The sequence below is a fragment of the Mauremys reevesii genome, linkage group 5 (genome assembly GCF_016161935.1).
Source record: "Mauremys reevesii isolate NIE-2019 linkage group 5, ASM1616193v1, whole genome shotgun sequence".
Lineage (NCBI taxonomy): Eukaryota > Metazoa > Chordata > Testudines > Geoemydidae > Mauremys > Mauremys reevesii.
The window spans coordinates 132,692,686-132,710,429 of NC_052627.1; the positions used below are offsets into that span (position 1 = coordinate 132,692,686).

General features: G+C 37.5%; 1 protein-coding gene across 3 annotated transcripts in view; it reads right to left on the reverse strand.

The window, feature by feature from the left end:
• The window catches only part of DNAAF9 (dynein axonemal assembly factor 9), a 122,824-nt gene that overhangs the window by 51,232 nt on the left and 53,848 nt on the right, over positions 1-17,744 (reverse strand). For all 3 annotated transcript variants that reach the window (XM_039540486.1, XM_039540487.1, XM_039540485.1), the window contains exons 9-17: positions 17,357-17,412; positions 13,780-13,915; positions 12,004-12,085; positions 6,541-6,577; positions 4,869-4,956; positions 4,307-4,383; positions 3,568-3,612; positions 3,001-3,046; positions 165-276 (exon numbers count right to left, since the gene is read on the reverse strand). In XM_039540486.1, the coding sequence (XP_039396420.1) occupies positions 165-276; positions 3,001-3,046; positions 3,568-3,612; positions 4,307-4,383; positions 4,869-4,956; positions 6,541-6,577; positions 12,004-12,085; positions 13,780-13,915; positions 17,357-17,412 (679 nt within the window). The remainder of the gene's footprint in view (positions 1-164; positions 277-3,000; positions 3,047-3,567; positions 3,613-4,306; positions 4,384-4,868; positions 4,957-6,540; positions 6,578-12,003; positions 12,086-13,779; positions 13,916-17,356; positions 17,413-17,744) is intronic.

Genomic DNA, 17,744 nt, shown 5'->3' on the forward strand with positions numbered 1-17,744 from the left:
ACTAGCAAATTAAAATTTTAGTTAGGTCCTTAGTTACTAAAATCTTCAAAATAGCAGCGATAACATACAAGAAGTTACTTTACTACTCCATTTAATTACATTATGAATTGGTAAAAACAACATTAAGAGATAGTAGTGTGCGTGCAAGAGCTTGAAACAGTTACCTTTTTCCTTTATAAATATTTGTGATGCCAGAAATGATTCTGAGAAGACAATAGATCCCAAGCATCCCCTTCCTCCTAGTAAATCTGGAATGTCATATATTGTCATAGCCGCCTGTAGCAAATGGGGAGGGGGTAGGGAGGAGAGGTAGGAGAGCCTTTTATAATTTTTCAATTTTTATCTAAAATGTTGTTAGAATCAAAAAGACAGTTCAAATTTTAGCTGCTTGAGATGATATACTTCCACACACAAAGAGAAATGAAGAACCCAGGGATTTTAACAAATTTAACTAGAATGTGTTGCCTCAAATCATAATCTCTCAAATCTCACAGCTCAAAACTGAATTGTGTCTGAATCAGCTTCACTCTGAAAATGTAATCTCCTCACTCCTAAATACGCTACCTAATTCTTAATCTCAAGTATAAACTAACCAGTACTAACATAAAAACTATGTTAGATTACAGTGGAAATGAACAAGAACTGTTCAGAGTTCGCTTTTTTTTTTTTAATTGGAACATTTTAGTGAGATTATTGCTCAAGAGAAAACGTCTCTTTAGATCAAACTTAACTCTACTACCCTGTTTATCAAATACAACACCTACAAAGGAGGAACAATTAAATGTCTCATCCCATAAAATATTATACCAAGCCTCAATGCATGGACTCTATTTATGCAGGTATGGAAAAACGGAGGCATAAAAGCTGACAGCTAAGAGACTTTAGGACCAAGAGATAAACAAGGACATCAATTAAAGAGCAGCCACATTAATCACATGATAAAATACTAAACTGATTCTACAGGAAGCTGTTTTTTTCTAGTGTTATAACAATCGCATATCAAACTGTATAAAAATGAACTTAAACCCAAGAAAAATAATGAAGTTAAAACTTCTATACCTTAGGTATAGAACAAACACAAATAAGTCTACAGTTTATGCATGTATCTATAAAAAGCGTAACTGTTTATGTTACCTTAGCTTGTGATTTCAATATTTTTTAGCATTTGGGTTTCTTGAGTGATGTGTAAGCTTGTGTGGTTTCAAAAGGTACTTAAATCCTTAACTATACACTAACAGAGTTTTTGTTTGGGAATTCTTTAAAATAAGATGAGCACCACAACTGTGAACTAGGTTGGAGTACAAGGTTCACAGGATCTGAACTGCGGAACTTCTGCTATGTAAATACTTTAATTCTGAAGCCAGAGCTTCATGGCTGCTCTTTCAAATTCCCCAGGTTTCTCCAGGAAAGCTCTCCAGGCCCTCTCCAACCCACTGCCCAGGGAAACAAGGAGAGAGGGGGAGTAGTTCAAGACAGCCAGCCGTGCAGGGCAAGCAGTTCATACATAACTGTACACACTATGGCTGAATTTTCAGTTTTGCAGGAAAAGAGAGAAAAAACAGACCCAAGATTTAAGTTGCCACAGTTGCCGTATGTCCACATTAAGTAAGGAATCTGGACTTCAGTGTTACTACTGCATCTTTTGAAAATCTTGGTTGTTACTGTTCTTTAATACTTAGGTCACCAAGACAGAGGTTACTTGCCAGTTGTGTCTGTGCATTCATGCTTGTGGATCGCACATTCTCACAACTAACTAGCTCACCACCAGGATGTACAATCCCACAAGAGTAAACGTGCAAAGACTGAAGAAGAAATAAATTACTGAAAAGGCTCTCACCCAAAGATGGTCCTAAATGTCAAAAATATTTGTATTTTTTTAAAAAGCCAGATTCATGCTAAGTAGTTTCCAACCTTTTTAAGGATTTGTGTATCAGACCTAGGTTCCCTTGTACCTTAACCCACACCTTTCTACTTTTTTGTTTTCTTCCAACCCTATTCATTTGTTTGTTCTACTTTCCTTCTTATCTTCCCCTCCCCCCTTCATTTGTTTGCATTCAGGTTTTAAAAGTCTACCCTTTTTTGCACTTACTCCCCAGTGTCTTCCATTTGTAGTGGAGGGTGGAGAGTGCAGGAATCATGCCCAATTTTCTTTCATCTCCAATGCCGAAAAAAAGCCTCACTCTGGGAAACACTGATATGCAGATTTTAAAGCCAGAAGAGACCACTGGATCATGTACTATGACCATTGTATAACACAGACCATTAAATTTCACCCCAGTTACCTCTAATGAAGCTTTTTAAAGCTTGTGTTTGGCTAAAGTATATCTTCAAGACGGGATGTCTTTCTTGATCTGAAGACACTAAAATGAAGAATCCACCTCTTCCCTTGGTCATTTATTCAATGGTCAGTAACCATCACTGTTAAAAATGTGTGCCTTATTTCTAATTTTCATTAATCTGGCTTTAATTTCCAGCCATTGATTCTTGTTATAAAAGAGACTTTCAGCATTTAAATACTTAGCACTAATGAAACAAGTTTCATGCATAGACCTTAAAGCTCTTCAAAGAGATAAGTATCATCCCTATTTACATATGGGGAAATTAAAACAAAGAAGTTAAATGTCTTGTTCAAGGCCACACAAGTACAGCAAGGATAAGAACTCTAGTTCAGCCAAAGGAATCAAATTCAGGTCTCCTAAGCCCAATTTCCCTGCCTTATCTGTTGGGCCAAGCTCCCAAACCACATCAGGAGATAACCAATTCTTGCATCCAAAAGCCATCTACCATAGTCAGCAGAGATTTGTCGCTGTTTACTGAACTAAAAAATCTTATAAAAATAAGTATCTAATCCCTTACTGCATCTTTTGAGATCTTAAGTGATTTTTTAATAAAGGGATCTTTAAATTTATATATAGTAGTTCACCATCGTAGAGGTTACAACAACATTTAGAAATACCCATCATTGGACGTTACTGCACAACACAGAATAGTTCTACTTACGGTTTTAACTAAGTAGAGGCTATCCTCATTATCCAATGGAATAATTCTAAAATAGAATAATATTTCAATATTTAAAGACTAGATCATTTAAATGAGAGTTTACAATACCCATCCAAAATAACTATTTCTACTTGAAAGAAGTGTTCTATCCCTCTAGGGCATCTTAGTCAATCAAGTAAAATTTGGTTTTAGACAATGAGGCAAAATGTAAGGTGCCATAAGTTAGAGAAGAAAAAAAAAAAAAAAACTTACTTCAAACAAATTTATTTTTAAATGAAAACTCTTAATGTGCGCCTGCTGCTCCTATATATTAACAGAGATAATAAAGATGCTCTACCCAGCTGTTTCATTTTTAAAGTGCTACTAAGATTCCATAAAAATATAAATACACACAGAAGGATAACAAGCTATTAAATTGCCTCTGTATACAAATGCTAAGGCATTTAATGGTTGCCCTCATTTGCTATAACAAACTTAAAGATCATAATGTCTTCTCTAATGTGTTTTGTGTTGCTGACTAGCATTAAAATTACTGATTTCCCATATGAAACATAAGATAATACTGACCTTCCATGATTATTCACAGCCTGAATCTGAAAAGCTATTTTGGAGCTGTGTACAAAAAAATAAAGAAAGAGTATCCAGTTAAAATGTTTTTTTATTCCTAGAGATCTGCTCATGACTATGCATGTCTATATTTGCAGTAGCATGTAGGGAATGTAGCTACGTGCGGCAGTGAAAGGTTCCGGCAGGGGGAAGCCTCCGGCAACCTTTCTCTGTTCCTAGAGTCTTTCACTGTGGTGGAGAAAGACTCCAGCAGGGGAGAAATTGCAGGACACTATGCTGTTAAAAATAGCAGTGTAGACATGGGAGGTGCTGTTTGGGCATGTAGAGAGCGATCTACACTCCCTAGGGTTCAGACGTGGAGGGCGCTATGCTCTACTCTATTAAGCTGTGCCTCACCGTATACTGCTTTTTATACACATCCTAGCTGGACATGTAGTGTCCGTACCCTATACACTGCTGTAAATGTAGCTCATGCTTGAATCTCATCGTTTTTACGTGCTAAACTAGATGCAAAGAAACTGATCACCGTTTTAAGGCTAAAATAACTTTTCAAGTGGCTAGGAGAATGTGTAGAGGAAGAAAAATTAAATTATTATTCTACCAATTCAATTTAAATCTGTAATTTAGTAATCAAATTTAAAAACAAGAAATATGTTTTAAGTGAAACTTTTCCCCAAAGAAAACAACTGAGTTAAGACAATATGAGCAGAAAAGCTAATGAATATTCAAAGTTACATACCGTAATGCAGTTTTAAATTGTGTTAGATGAAAGGAATCAAGCATAGACATAAGAATTTCTTCTGCGGTTTCTTTTGCCTGCAAATAAAAACAAACAAACAAAACAAAATAAATTATATATATGCTTACAGAATTCCCATTAACTAGATGTGCACGCAGATGTTGAACAGAAACCATACCCTGGGCAGTAGAGGTACAATACCATAGTTGAGCCAAACTACTGAGTGCCCAGATTACTAATAAACTTCACAAGGTCAGAAACACATCTTGTATGTGTAAAACTTTGAAACAGCACTAATTAAAATGGACATTTCAGAGACTCCTGCTGGAGGCCACCTTACCAATGAAAAGTAACTTGCGATTGATGTCAAATAACCCAGTTTAGACAAAATTAAAGACTATATGAACTTTACTGTAATGTATATACAAGCCAAAAAGGAAAATAGAAATGGTGGGATTTTATTCAGAAGTTATTCCTTAAAGCCAGATGTATGTAACATTCTGAAGACAATGCCAACAAGTTAATTGCTGCTACAAAATACAGGACAAGCATTTTAAATTACCTTGGTTGCATTGGAAGTTCTGGCATAGCATGCAATACCAGCAAGGACAGCCTCCACAACAGCAGCATATATTTGGGACAACAGCCTACTGAAACGACAAATACAAACATAACATGAATTGCTATAGCCAAAGTTTGTCTTTTCTCATAACAATCCAGAAATCTTTTACAGGACAAGACCCACACAATGCCTTACTTTAAAAAGAGTAGACACCTCTTAAAATCTCTAATATTGTGCCTAGTTGATTTATTTTCATGACATTTTATTTGCACTTGGGGGGGATGAAAGTCAGTTTTTTAAAGTTAAAGTTGGATATTTTAAAATTCAATTTTTAATTATTTAAATTATAAGTTTTTCTTTTTAAAAACAAACCTGTTAACAATGAAATCCGAATTTAATACAAAATATGTTAAGGCCCAAACTTATTATGATCTCTTAAAATATTTAAATATGCTTAATCCATGAGCCTTTATCAAAAACTGAGTCAAATGCTGCTTTTCTACATAAAGAGAGAGCCATAGGATAAACATCCAACTTTTGAGGTCAAGCTTTATGAATATGGCACAATAGGACATGTACTGTATTAAGAGCTTGATCCTGCGGGGGACCCTGAGACTGTGCTACTGGGTACAAGAGACTGGCAAAGTCACCATAGGCACTGGGACCATGCCTCTGACTCCAGGAGACACCAGCATGCATCCTCATCAGGATCATCCACTGAGCCCACCTGGACGGTCTCATACTCCTATTTCATCCCATTTACCCTTTTTAAATACTGACACAACATTGGCTTTCTTCCAGTCTTCTGCAACATACCATGTGTTCCTGACTTACTGAAAACCAACTATTAATGGTCCAGTCAGCTTTTTAAAAAAACTCTTGGAAGCAAGTATCAGAGGGGTAGCCATGTTAGTCTGGATCTGTAAAAGCAGCAAAGAATCCTGTGGCACCTTATAGACTAACAGACGTTTTGGAGCATGAGCTTTCGTGGGTGAATACCCACTTCGTCGGATGCATATCCGAGTTGGATAACCAAGTTATCCAAGACTGCTGATCTTAAAATAGCTAACTTTAGTAGCTTCTGTTTAACATCCTCCTGAGATACTAGAGTAACGAAAAGACTGTTACCATATGATCTAACTATATCATCTGTTTTTTCCACGAAATACAAATAGGAGACATTGTAAGCAAGCACTTAATTGGATATTTGAGAGAGGAAACAGAAGGCAAGGAAGGCTAGGAAGAACTGGCAGAAGATAGTGACACAAGATACTGAATGCACAAACTCCAAGATGAACCACAACTAGCAAGCGACCATAATCAGTGGAGAAACTGGACTGTCCCATGTATCAGTAACACAGGAGGAACTAAGGTATAAGACCTAAAATTATTTTGTTTTATTTAAAACACTGTTTTGGTGCTGCAGTGATATCATATCAAATAACAGTCCCTATACTCCACATCAGTTTCCAGATTTCTCATCTTTCGAGCACCTGGTTAACAAAACCTCTCCCTCCTACATATACATAGAGCTCTGTTAAAAAAAAAACTAAAAAAAACCTGTACTGTAATTATCAGCAGCCATCCCCATCTAAATAATGACAATAGGTCCCAAACCTTTAAGTGGAATTAGAGGGAGAAGCGGGGGGAAAAGTAAAAATGGATAGCTTACACTTGTTTAGTTTTCTCGTGCATCTCATTGTCATTTCCTGTATGAAAATAAAATATTTCCAGTTAGTTTTAAATACTATGACATGAGGTTATGCAATGTATTTAATGCAAAGGGCATCCACTTTAAAAAAGCAGAATTACAAATTCAAAAGGCTAAACAATTGGTATTTACATTTTAGTTGCAGAGTCATCTTTACTTCTTGTTTTATATAAATTGATATATAAACTGTGGCTGGTAATTTTGTTTGAGATCTTGCATTGATAGGTAGGTTTTGTTAAAACCCCCCCACAAAAAAACAGAGCAAATTTCTGGCTTCAACTTGTACCAGTATGTGCAGTACCATGGTAAAGCCAAACATTTCAAACCTGGGAGCCTAAAGTTAAACTTCTAATTTACCAGAAACTCCCAAATTACTATACTGAGGCGCCTCAATATAAGTAGCCTATTTTGCAAAAGTGCTGAGGATCTACAAGTCTCACTGAAATCAATGAGAGCTGCAGGTGATCAGTATCTTTGAAAATTACGCCAATCCCTAAATATAGTAATGTGGCAGTTTCTCTATGGTAATTTAGGAGTTTAATTTAGGCACCCAAGTTTTAAAGCCTTGGTGAGGAGGGGCCAATCCTGCACACATACATGCTTGACTTTTCATATATGGGTAGTCCTATCAACTTCAATGGGACTATTCACATGCTTAAATGTTTTCAGGATTGGGGATTACATGTTCAGTTTGGCTTCCATTAAACTAAAAAGCAATGCAGCAGAGCCTAATCCTTTTGAATAGTGACTACTAGAGCACTGTGCGGATACACAAATGTGTATTCACATCTGATCTGCGATCTGCAAAAATTATATGCGGATATCCGCATCCACAGATGTCCGCAGATTTGCAGGGCTCTACACTGTGGGCAGACTGAGGCTCCGAGGCACAGCCCCCACCCCTCCTGACCTTGGTCAGGAAGAGATGCGCTGGCAGCTGTGGGGAGCTGTGGCGGACCCTCTACCTGCCGTGGGTGGAGGGCCCAAGCAGCCCCCTGCCCAGGGCAGGTGGAGGGACCCAGGCTCCCCACAGCTGCCCGCGCGGCTCTCCCTGACCTGTTCCGGCCAGGGGGTGGGCTCCAAGCCGCAGCCCAGCTATAGTAAGAGCTGGGCAGGCAGCTGTGGGGAGCCATGGCAGACCCTCCACCTGCCCTGGACATGGGGCCAGAGAAGCCCTTAGCCCCTTTCCCTACCCCTCCCCGCACCGACCAGGACAGGCGGAGGATCCGCGCCATGGTTCCTCACAGCTGCCCACCCACCCACTCTTATTATCAGAGCCCTGTGTGGATACAAAATTTGTATCCGCATCTGCACTGGTATCCACAGAAATGGTCCACGGATATAAAGCGGAGAGCCACAGATTTGCAGGGCTCTAGTGACTACTTTAAGCCCTCCATTGGTCAAAGACAAAGGGATGGAGTTTCCTTTTATAACGCATGAAAAGTATCAAAAATATAGTTGCACACCTAAGAAGTTGCAAAATACTATGACTAACCATATTTACTCTGTTTAAGTTTGTAAAAAAATGACAGTTCAACTGCTTCAGTCAAAGTTTAACCTTACTGGCAAGGCTATATATAGGCTATACATACACCTAAAGCAAAAAAGGCAGCAAGATAGTAACATATCAATGGTTTTCATTTGTTTTACTTGCATGTGCACCTGTGTGTGCTAGGTGATGCTCACAGAGAAAAAAAGGGTTTGCAACTGAAGAGCTTCGCTAATTTTAAAATTACAAAAAAGGATGTTGGGGGAGAGAAGAAAGGACGGTGTAGTAGTATACTCAATCCACACTTTCTACAAACATTACACAAGAAAAAAGGTCTTATCTGAAAAAAGACTTCTCAAGTATGAACTACAATAAAATCAATTCTAAATAACAAAGGTGAATGTTTATGGTAGTTGTATGTATATTGCTGCTGACTATAAAAAGAAATATAAAACAATTTCATTAATGGTCTCTCAAGCATGTTTGATTTAAGAGCTCCTTGAACATTATTTAATGCAAGTCATTTTAAATACAGATGCACACCAACCATTAACACCTTTAAATATTAATCTACTGAAATGCCCTTATGCTATGGTTTATATTGGAGAGGCTGTTAGATCTTATATTACTGCTTTTAAGCATAAACTTCAATGAGAAGAAAGGATGTAAACCTTCTTTTGATAAATGAATTTCCTCTATGTCCTCACTTAACTTGTGTGTATAAGATAAGGGGGGAAGGCAATATAGATGAGACTACAGAGGGAAGAACTTTTTTTGCAAATACATTTGGCAAAATCTGAAGTCATTTGATCTTGAAAAAGACGCAATTTTTTTTATTTTTGAAGGACCAACAGGCTTTTTTAAGTTAATAACACCAACTACTGAATTACATCACAAGTGACAGATTAATAGCCTATCTACATAAGACGACTCCAGTATTGTCATGCTGAAGCCTAGAATATCTGTTGAGTCAGCATGAAATAATGCAAACAGCCTCAAGCATAGCCGAGAGCACTTCTTTATTTTTTGTTCAGAACATCAGCAGGTTCAGTCATCACTAGGATTTGCTGTCTGTCTCCACCCAATTAAGTTCTCAGCCATTTTGACTTATGAATTACTCCTGTGCAATGTACACCACAGTTAGGTATGTATCTATGCCATGCCAAGGATCCCCACATCTTTGTGGTATACAAGGTAATGCACCCAATCACCACTGCTCCAGGCGTGAGACAGCATGGGCTTTCAGCTACTATTAAGTCATTTGCTTCTCATTGGAATTATCTTGGTTAAATGGTCTTCCTGAGCTACTGCCAGCAAAGTTTCTCTAGGGAAGACTGGCTGTATGGTAAATTGATCTGGTTGAAAATTACACACAGGTGTAACATTTAATATCAAGATCTTAGAATACTGTTATTTATTAAGCAGCTATAAATGTTTCATTACGAGAATCTTTTTTTTAAGCAAATGTACTGGAATTTGTGTGTTGAGGGTTTTTTCTTTTTTTAGAGAGTATTTTAAACAGCTAATTATTAACAGATGAAATTAGATTAAATCTTAACTGCACATAATACACTGGCATTTGACGAAATCTATTTAATATAATCTTATAGCTAGGAACAAAGCATATAATGTTTTTATTACGATGATAATATTGTTGCAACCATTGCTTGGGTAGACTATTCAGACAACAAAAGACAGAGGACTTGGTTACACTGGAGAGTTGCAGCGCTGGTGGAGGCTTTACAGCACTGCAACTTAGTAACTGTCCACACCTGCAAGGCACATCCAGCGCTGCAACTCCCTGGCTGCAGCGCTGGCTGTACACCTTGTCTGCTTGGGGTATAACGAGTGCAGCGCTGGTGATGCAGCGCTGCTCATCAAGTGTGGCCACACACCAGCGCTGTTATTGGCCTCCAGGGTATTAGGAGATATCCCAGAATGCTTTTAACTAAATTACTCTTTGTTTTGTTATGATGCCTCTCTTTGTTTTGTTGTGAACTCGGGGCTCGGGGAGCTGCTTATCTAAAAAACAAACAGCTCGTTTGCTGTGATCAATCTGTAACTGACTGTGAACAATCAATTGAGATAACCCACTACCTTGCTGTGAATGAGGCAGGCAGGGGGATGAATGTCTACAGCTTAGTGTTTGCTTGGGGAGAGAAACAGCGGGGTGGGGGAGGGAGTCCATTGAAGCAGCTGCTTATCTGGTCTGCAGGCTATTTGCAGTTAAGAGTGAATAAGGGGTCGAGGAAATGTTCAGATTTTGCAAGGCAGGGAGCTGACACACAGTGTGGGCTCCAAAAATCCACTCTCTCTCTCTCCCCCGCTCCCTGTCACACTCCACCCCACCCCCCTCTTTTGAAAAGCACGTTGCTGCCATTTGAACGCTGGGATAGCTGCCCATAATGCACCACTCCCAACAGCGCTGCAAATGCTGCAAATGTGGCCACACTGCAGCGCTGGTAGCTGTAAGTGTGGCCACACACCAGCGCTTTCCCTACACAGCTGTACGAACACAGTTGTAACTCCCAGCGCTGCACATCTGTAAGTGTAGCCAAGCCCAGAGACAAAGGACTAACGAGAACAGTATGAACTCTTTTCTCTCATCTTCCCTGTAAAATCATTTTGACAAAAGAAGAGTTGCAATTTTGCCATGTAATTACCACCTTGAATTCCTTTTGATTTCTTAACTTCTGTAACAGACAAGTTTAACACTTTCTTGTAACCTGTAAAACACTAATGCAGTCAACATGATGTTCTTTACAAACTTCCTACAGTAACTAAAGCAATATCTCATAATATTTTGAAATTTACTAGGTGTGCAACTGATTGCTTTTAATATTTGCTAATAGCTTGGAACAGATTATTTCAGATGACTACACTCTCAATTTATTATTAAAATTTATGTACTCCCCAAAGCATTATTTCTTACATTTATTGTTGTATTTTATAAACCATGCTCCAGGTGCTGGAGGATATTTAAAAGTTCATCAGACCCCTATTGCCAAAATATCTGGATTCCATACAAATTATGAAAATTTTAACATTAGGAAACTTGAATCTTCCCCCTTGAAATCAATGGGAGTTATGCAAAACCATCAGGCCCTATTTGTACATATTTTTAAAATGCTATGGGGACCAAGATGATAAGACAATGAATATCACATAAATCTGAAACTTAAAAATATAAGTACATAATACCCCAATATGGTACAATTTAATGAAGCAATCTTTAAAAGTCATGTGTCAATAGTTACCAAACGGAGGTAGCTGAGATACTGCAGTTATGTTCCAATACTTAAACCAGGCAGTAACTTGTACCTCAGGTATGGCAGGTAATGTTTTGACATTATAGTGGTGACAATCATATAGGACATTTGAGCTTGAACTTATTTTTTTTCTTTAGTGGATTTAAACTCACACTCAACATTAACCACATTAAATATGTGACTTTGAACTGAAGCAGTTAAGACACAAGGCCCCCACACTGACTTGAATGGAGTGGATTTTACCTAAAGCAGAATACTTCCACCAGGCTCACTCAATTCTACTCTCACCATGCATCCCCAGACTTTGAAAGATTTCCTCTCCCCTACTTTTTGTGACTTTTTCCCAAGGTATTTTCAAACTACCTTTCAACCTAAATAGAGTTTAAGCTCTATTTTTGCCTTATTTCCAAAAACCTACTTTTGGAGAATTCCTTGAAAACTGCGGACAGATTTTAGTGAAAGGTGATGGTGGAGGGACATGGTCATGGTAACCATGTCAGGTAGGATTCTTTGCATGGGCTACTGCTCTACAGAGTATCTACAGCTATGGGAATCAAGTAGTATATCCTCTCAACCTCTCTACAAGCAATAAACCTGCTGCTAAAATTATTACAAATAATCAGGAGATGTTATTTAAAAGCGCTGAGAAATTGTTGAGAGACTTACCCAGGTAAGGAATGTGAGTTGTTCCAAAAATATAGGTCCTTGAACAAGCCAGAGGTCCCTTGGGAGATACACACTGTACAACCTAGTTGTCAGTATTAATAAGATGTAAGTGGGTCTTAGTCAATAAATAACGGTATAAACATTAACAACTCTAAACAGATGGCTAATTAAAATCTGCCTTGATTTTCTAGCTACTGAAATGCTACTGAACATGCATAAACCAGGACCAGTTGTTTTTAAAAAGTTATAAGCCTTTTAAAGGTATATTTCAATATTTGACTTGATAAGCATGGTTCAAAAAGGCCTTGAAAACAAAATGAGTTCTGAATTCCCCATGTGAATTAAGAATGTGTTTTCAGGTTTGTATATGAATTACCCCTTTTCATTAGTGTGCCTCCAGTTCTGCCACGCTGCCCTTTACCTGTTATTTAATGCTATTTTCAGTGCATCCTACTAGCTAACATAGCAGAGCAATGCCATGTTAGATGTACTGCCTCCTTTAGCCCTCTGAGGCTCACTGACACCATATCAGAAAGCAATCGCATCTGGCTCTGACAGACAACAGGTGGTCCTAACAGGAATCCCACCCATGTATGTGAAAATAAAAATAGTATGACTGGTATCCATGTGGGAATAATATGAGAGGGTAGGAAACTGAAAATGAAATTTAATTACATTGTAACATTAAATCTTTTCTTGTTTACCTAACCAGTGGAATGGGCCAACCCCATGCTCATCCATAAGGTAGTAACTTATTAAATACTGCTCTAGCCCATGTGGAGTCATAAAATCATTACCAGGCCATTGCTCCATAATTACCTGTACCTACTAAACTACTGTCTACATCTTTTGCAGTAGCAACTGTGCAAGCAGTTACAGACAAGCTCAAAGCCTTCCTCAACTGGCTACTAGGGAGAACTAAACAATGCAACCTGCACACTTCTTCTCCTCCTTCGCTTCGAGTTACCTTCTTGATGCACCCAGCCCAGCCAGCCTGAGGATCTGTATTCCCTGGGGTCGCTTCCCAAAATGCATCCCCTGCATGGTAGCGCAATGAGCCATCAAGCTCATGACATGTTTTAAACTCAACTTTTACTTGAAAATGGAAACAAGTAAATGTTTTAAAAGTTCATTTTAGTAACAATCTAACAGTTGAAAGGTTTACAAAGATTTTGAGGTTTGTCTGGTTGTTTAAAAATGTAAGGAGGTTTGGAGACAATGATTTTGTAAATATGAAGAGTACAATTAATGAGTTAACAAGTTATTTAAAAAATTACTACAAGTGTTAATACAGTATATTTTTAGAAATATTAACCAAGAGTTTTATGGTTGAATCATAACTCATATTCCAGTTACTGAAGAAAAAAGTTAGAAAAATTATGCATCTTTAGAGAGTATTTTTATTTGCAGCCTAGAATCAGTCAGAATAGGATACTATACCCTATCTTTTCAACTATGCACAGTCCTCTTCTTCTTGTCTTCTTTCATATTGGGCCCAATCATGTGCACCCCATGAGTGGAACACCATTTAAGTCAATGGAAGTTTGGCTTCCAAGAGGGGCTGTAAGATTTGTCCCATAGCAACTTCAATTTCCTGTTTCCTCCCTTTCCATTAAAGGTCTGACTGCTTTACTTGAACCTTTCAGAATATATATTTCTACTTCACACATGTTGGATGTTTGACTGATCACCAATAAGCATGTTGTAATACAAAGAAAAACAATTTAGCAAAGCAAAAACATATGCTGAGGGAAAAAAAGTTATTAAAAAGCTCACCATGTGCTTAGCAGTACTTCCACCAAGGCCTGTATTTCGAACCAGATGTCCCTCGGATGGAAAATTAAAGTTACCAGAGTTCAGGTTCTCTTTACTCGAGTGATTACCAAACAGCACAAAAGGCTGTCTGCTAGGGCTAAAGAGAAAAATATAATTATTATTGCTACACTTGTAAAATACTTGAGGCCTTGATTATATTTTAAGAGTTTTCATAAGTTATTTATTGGAATTCCCCCATTAAAACAGAGTATAGCAATGAAATTATAATTAGTTGTATAGTCTACATTGAGAATCAATGGAAAACCTCTACTGTTAGAAACAAAGAAAGAAAGAACCAAACAAAAGGGATAATGAGTTAATAAAAGAAAAGATTAGGTAACAAAATATTTATGAAAACATCTTCCAAGTCTACCTCAAGGATGTTAAGAAACTTGGAGTCTAAATATTTCCTATCTGAAATTCTGACTCCTGTCTAATGTTTCTCTGGATACCTGTAGTTCAAAAAAGCTTGACAGCTGTCTCCAAACTTTTCAAAGAGCTTAATCACTATGGAAAGCCCTGACACTATGTGAGAGGGTACCTTGAACTCCATTGGATAGCAGCAGGTAAGGAAGAACCGAAGGGTAGTTCTTTAGATGACAGCTAACAGATCTTTCCTTAGCTCAAGCAGTAAAATGCTCTGCTTTTGGAACAAAAGGATGACAACAGTTCTCCTGAGATCAGTAAGTACATGTTTAATAAGTGACAGGTGACAACCACAGTTCCATTAGGAAGATAATCAAATCTCTCTAACTCTCCACCAAAAAAAAATTAAAAATCCCTTCCATTTTTCAAATACTTGGAGTTACATCTCATTAAGTAACGTATTCTGAAAACTGAGTGAATTAAGTATTTTGAGATAAAAGACTAAAACGGTGCTTTTATATTTTGAGGTATCTAATGCTTCTTTATCTCAATTTAACACACAAACCACATTATCTCAGACTTTGAAACTAATTTTAACATAAGTTTGTGCAAATTTTAACTTAAGTTTTCAGGGGGAGGAATGATAAAAATCTATCAGCTATTGATGTTATTTGAAAACAACACACTTAAGCAAAGAAACAGGAGGGGAAGATGTGACAGACTATTTTCAACTTCAAACTCCAAATTGGCTAATGTTACTTTTCCAAAGTGAAAGGAAACTTCAGGAGCTGATGAAGTGACGACATCTGCATATCCCACCAAGACGATCCCTGCCTAGAGAATGTGCATAAGTTCATTTGCTGTAAGTGAGAAACCAACTCTAAGAGAGTGTCTACACCCTGTGTGTTTGGTTAGGATTCTTACCTTGGTATTTACCAATTACTGAGCTGGTTAACACCTTTACTAAGTCTGTTCTGTATATTCCCCTAATGTTTGTTCCAGGCTACAAATATTTATTTACACAAGGATCCAGCAAGGATAGAGTAGCTGGGCCCTGGGGAAATCACAACTGTACCCTTATATGTCAGACTTAGAGCTTATCCATTAAAACAATGTTTTTCTGATACAAGCTGGTTCAAATCTCTGTACCTGGCCAACAGTATTATCAGACTAGCAATCCTTACCATTTTAATGTGCTCTGAGATGCAGTGACTACGAAATATTCTGAGAGCACTGACACGTTATCTAATTAAAATATGACCATGCAAATCATTGTGGCTACCATTGTTATATAATAATTGCAACAAATCTTATACAAAATGTGACGTATGGCCAGAAAGGGTTAAGCAACTTGCAGGCTAAATGACCCAAAGCCAATCATTAAAGACATGTTAGAAACTATGTGAATGGTAATTAGGGCCATTCCCTGCTAGACAGGCTAGAACTTTGAAGTACAAGCCTGTATTGTTAGAGCATTAAAGGTGATACTAAATGTGTGTGTTTACATATATCTTATTTAATAATTAGCTATGTAAACAGACAGTTCCTAAAGCTATTGATTCAGAGATCAAAAGGGAATATTAACATTTAGATGAATTTTGGATGCAATGTCATTGTCTATGTGTCTCAAAGTTTGTGATAGACTGCCTAATGGATAAATTATCTTATGTTAATCCATGTAGTTAATTACCGGTAAGGTTTGGGAAATAGAAGGTTACATCAAAAGACTATTGTTCACCCAGGACTGCATGGTCAAGTGGCTGCTAGAAAACGGTATAAGACCACCCTTGGGTCCCAATCCTTTTTATCTCAGATCTGCTTGAGGTTTCATGCAGGGGAAGCCTAAGCCATAAGGACTGAGATCTCAGTCCTGACTGGACCACCCTGAATATAAACATTGGACTATAACCTATGAACTATTTCTGAAACAACTCTTTGCAACTACAAAGCTCACCATCTCTGCTATGAATCTGAATCTCAAGAACTGTACTCATGTCTGTATGTATACTGATCTTTTAACCAATACACTCGCTCTTTTCTTTTTTAATAAATTTTAGTTTATAGTTAATAAGAACTGGCTGTAAATATTTGGGTAAGATCTGAAATATTCATTAACCTGGGAGGTAATGTGTCCAATCCTTTCGGATTGGTAGAACTTTTTTATATGATGAATAATATTTTCAGTAATCTTCATCATATTTGACTTGGGTATCTGGGTGGAGGCCTGAGGTTGAGTTACTATAAGGGAACTGTGTTGTTGGCTTCTGGGTAACCAGTGAGGTATTATAGAGGGTGTTTTGTGCTGGCCTGGTAAATTTAAGTATTGGAATATTCACCAGCTTTGGGGATTGTCTGCCTTATTCTTTGCAGATCACCCTAATTGAGTGACCTCAGTTGACTCCCCTAGGGACACTAGTCACAACCACAAAGTATTATTAGCCATGTATCTGGATTTTACATTTCAACTAAGGTTCAGTATGTGTCATTAATTTGCACATTTATAAGTTCCTACTTCCATAATATTTCTTTTCCTTAAATGTTATATAGAGAGATTGCTGTGACAGAATTAATTCTGTCAGAATTAATGCTTTTGTGCTGGGATGAAACAAGCATTTTATCCTTAAATTATTCTTATGTGGCTAGTGTAAGATTTGGGTTTTTCTTATCTACTTATTTCCTTGCTTTTAAGTGTTTTGCCTGTTATTCGTTTACAAAACCCAATATGTCACTCAGCAACTTTTTTTTTTTAATACTATTATGAAAATATGGGGCCAAATGTTCTAACTTGGCCATTCTGGGCACACGATGCTCAGAAAGCATGGCAATGAATGAAGTATAATATCCTAAATAACACAGATTAGGCAAAGTGGGTAATTAGAAGCCTGAATGCTTGTTCTGTACACAATACAGTCACATGGATGACAATTTACAAAGAGTTTGGGGATCCTTCAGGAGAAGAGGCTATACATAAGTGGTATTACTAAAAATATATTTTATACCTAAAGATAACTTCATATCAATCCTAAACAGGATATGATATAAAGATGTATTCATGGTCCCAAATGACATTACAATAGGTCTTAATGCATCAGATATAAAGTAACATTATATAAATATAATACACTGATTGATGTTCCTGTGAAGATGTCATGTGTAAGATAAATGACATTACCTGTTGTCTGTTATATGGCTTGAAATCATTCCATGACTGAAGTAACTTCTGAATGGCTACAAAAAGAAAAAACAAATTTGCTATTCCAACAGTAAAAAGAAACAGACTGCCAGGTTTAAATGAGAGATGCTAATGCTATCACTAAGGCCTGGCTGACAGATCAACATAGCTACCTTGCTCAAGGGTCTGAAAAACTCACGCCCTGAGCACCGTAACTATGACGACCTCACCCTCAATTAAACACAATTAGGTTGACAGAATAGTGCTTCCATAAATCTAGCTATCACTGCTTGGGAAGGTGCTTTACCTACAATGAAGAAAACACCTGTTCCGTTGCTATAGGAATTATCTGTACTATGGCACTATAGTGGCACAGCTACAGCACCAG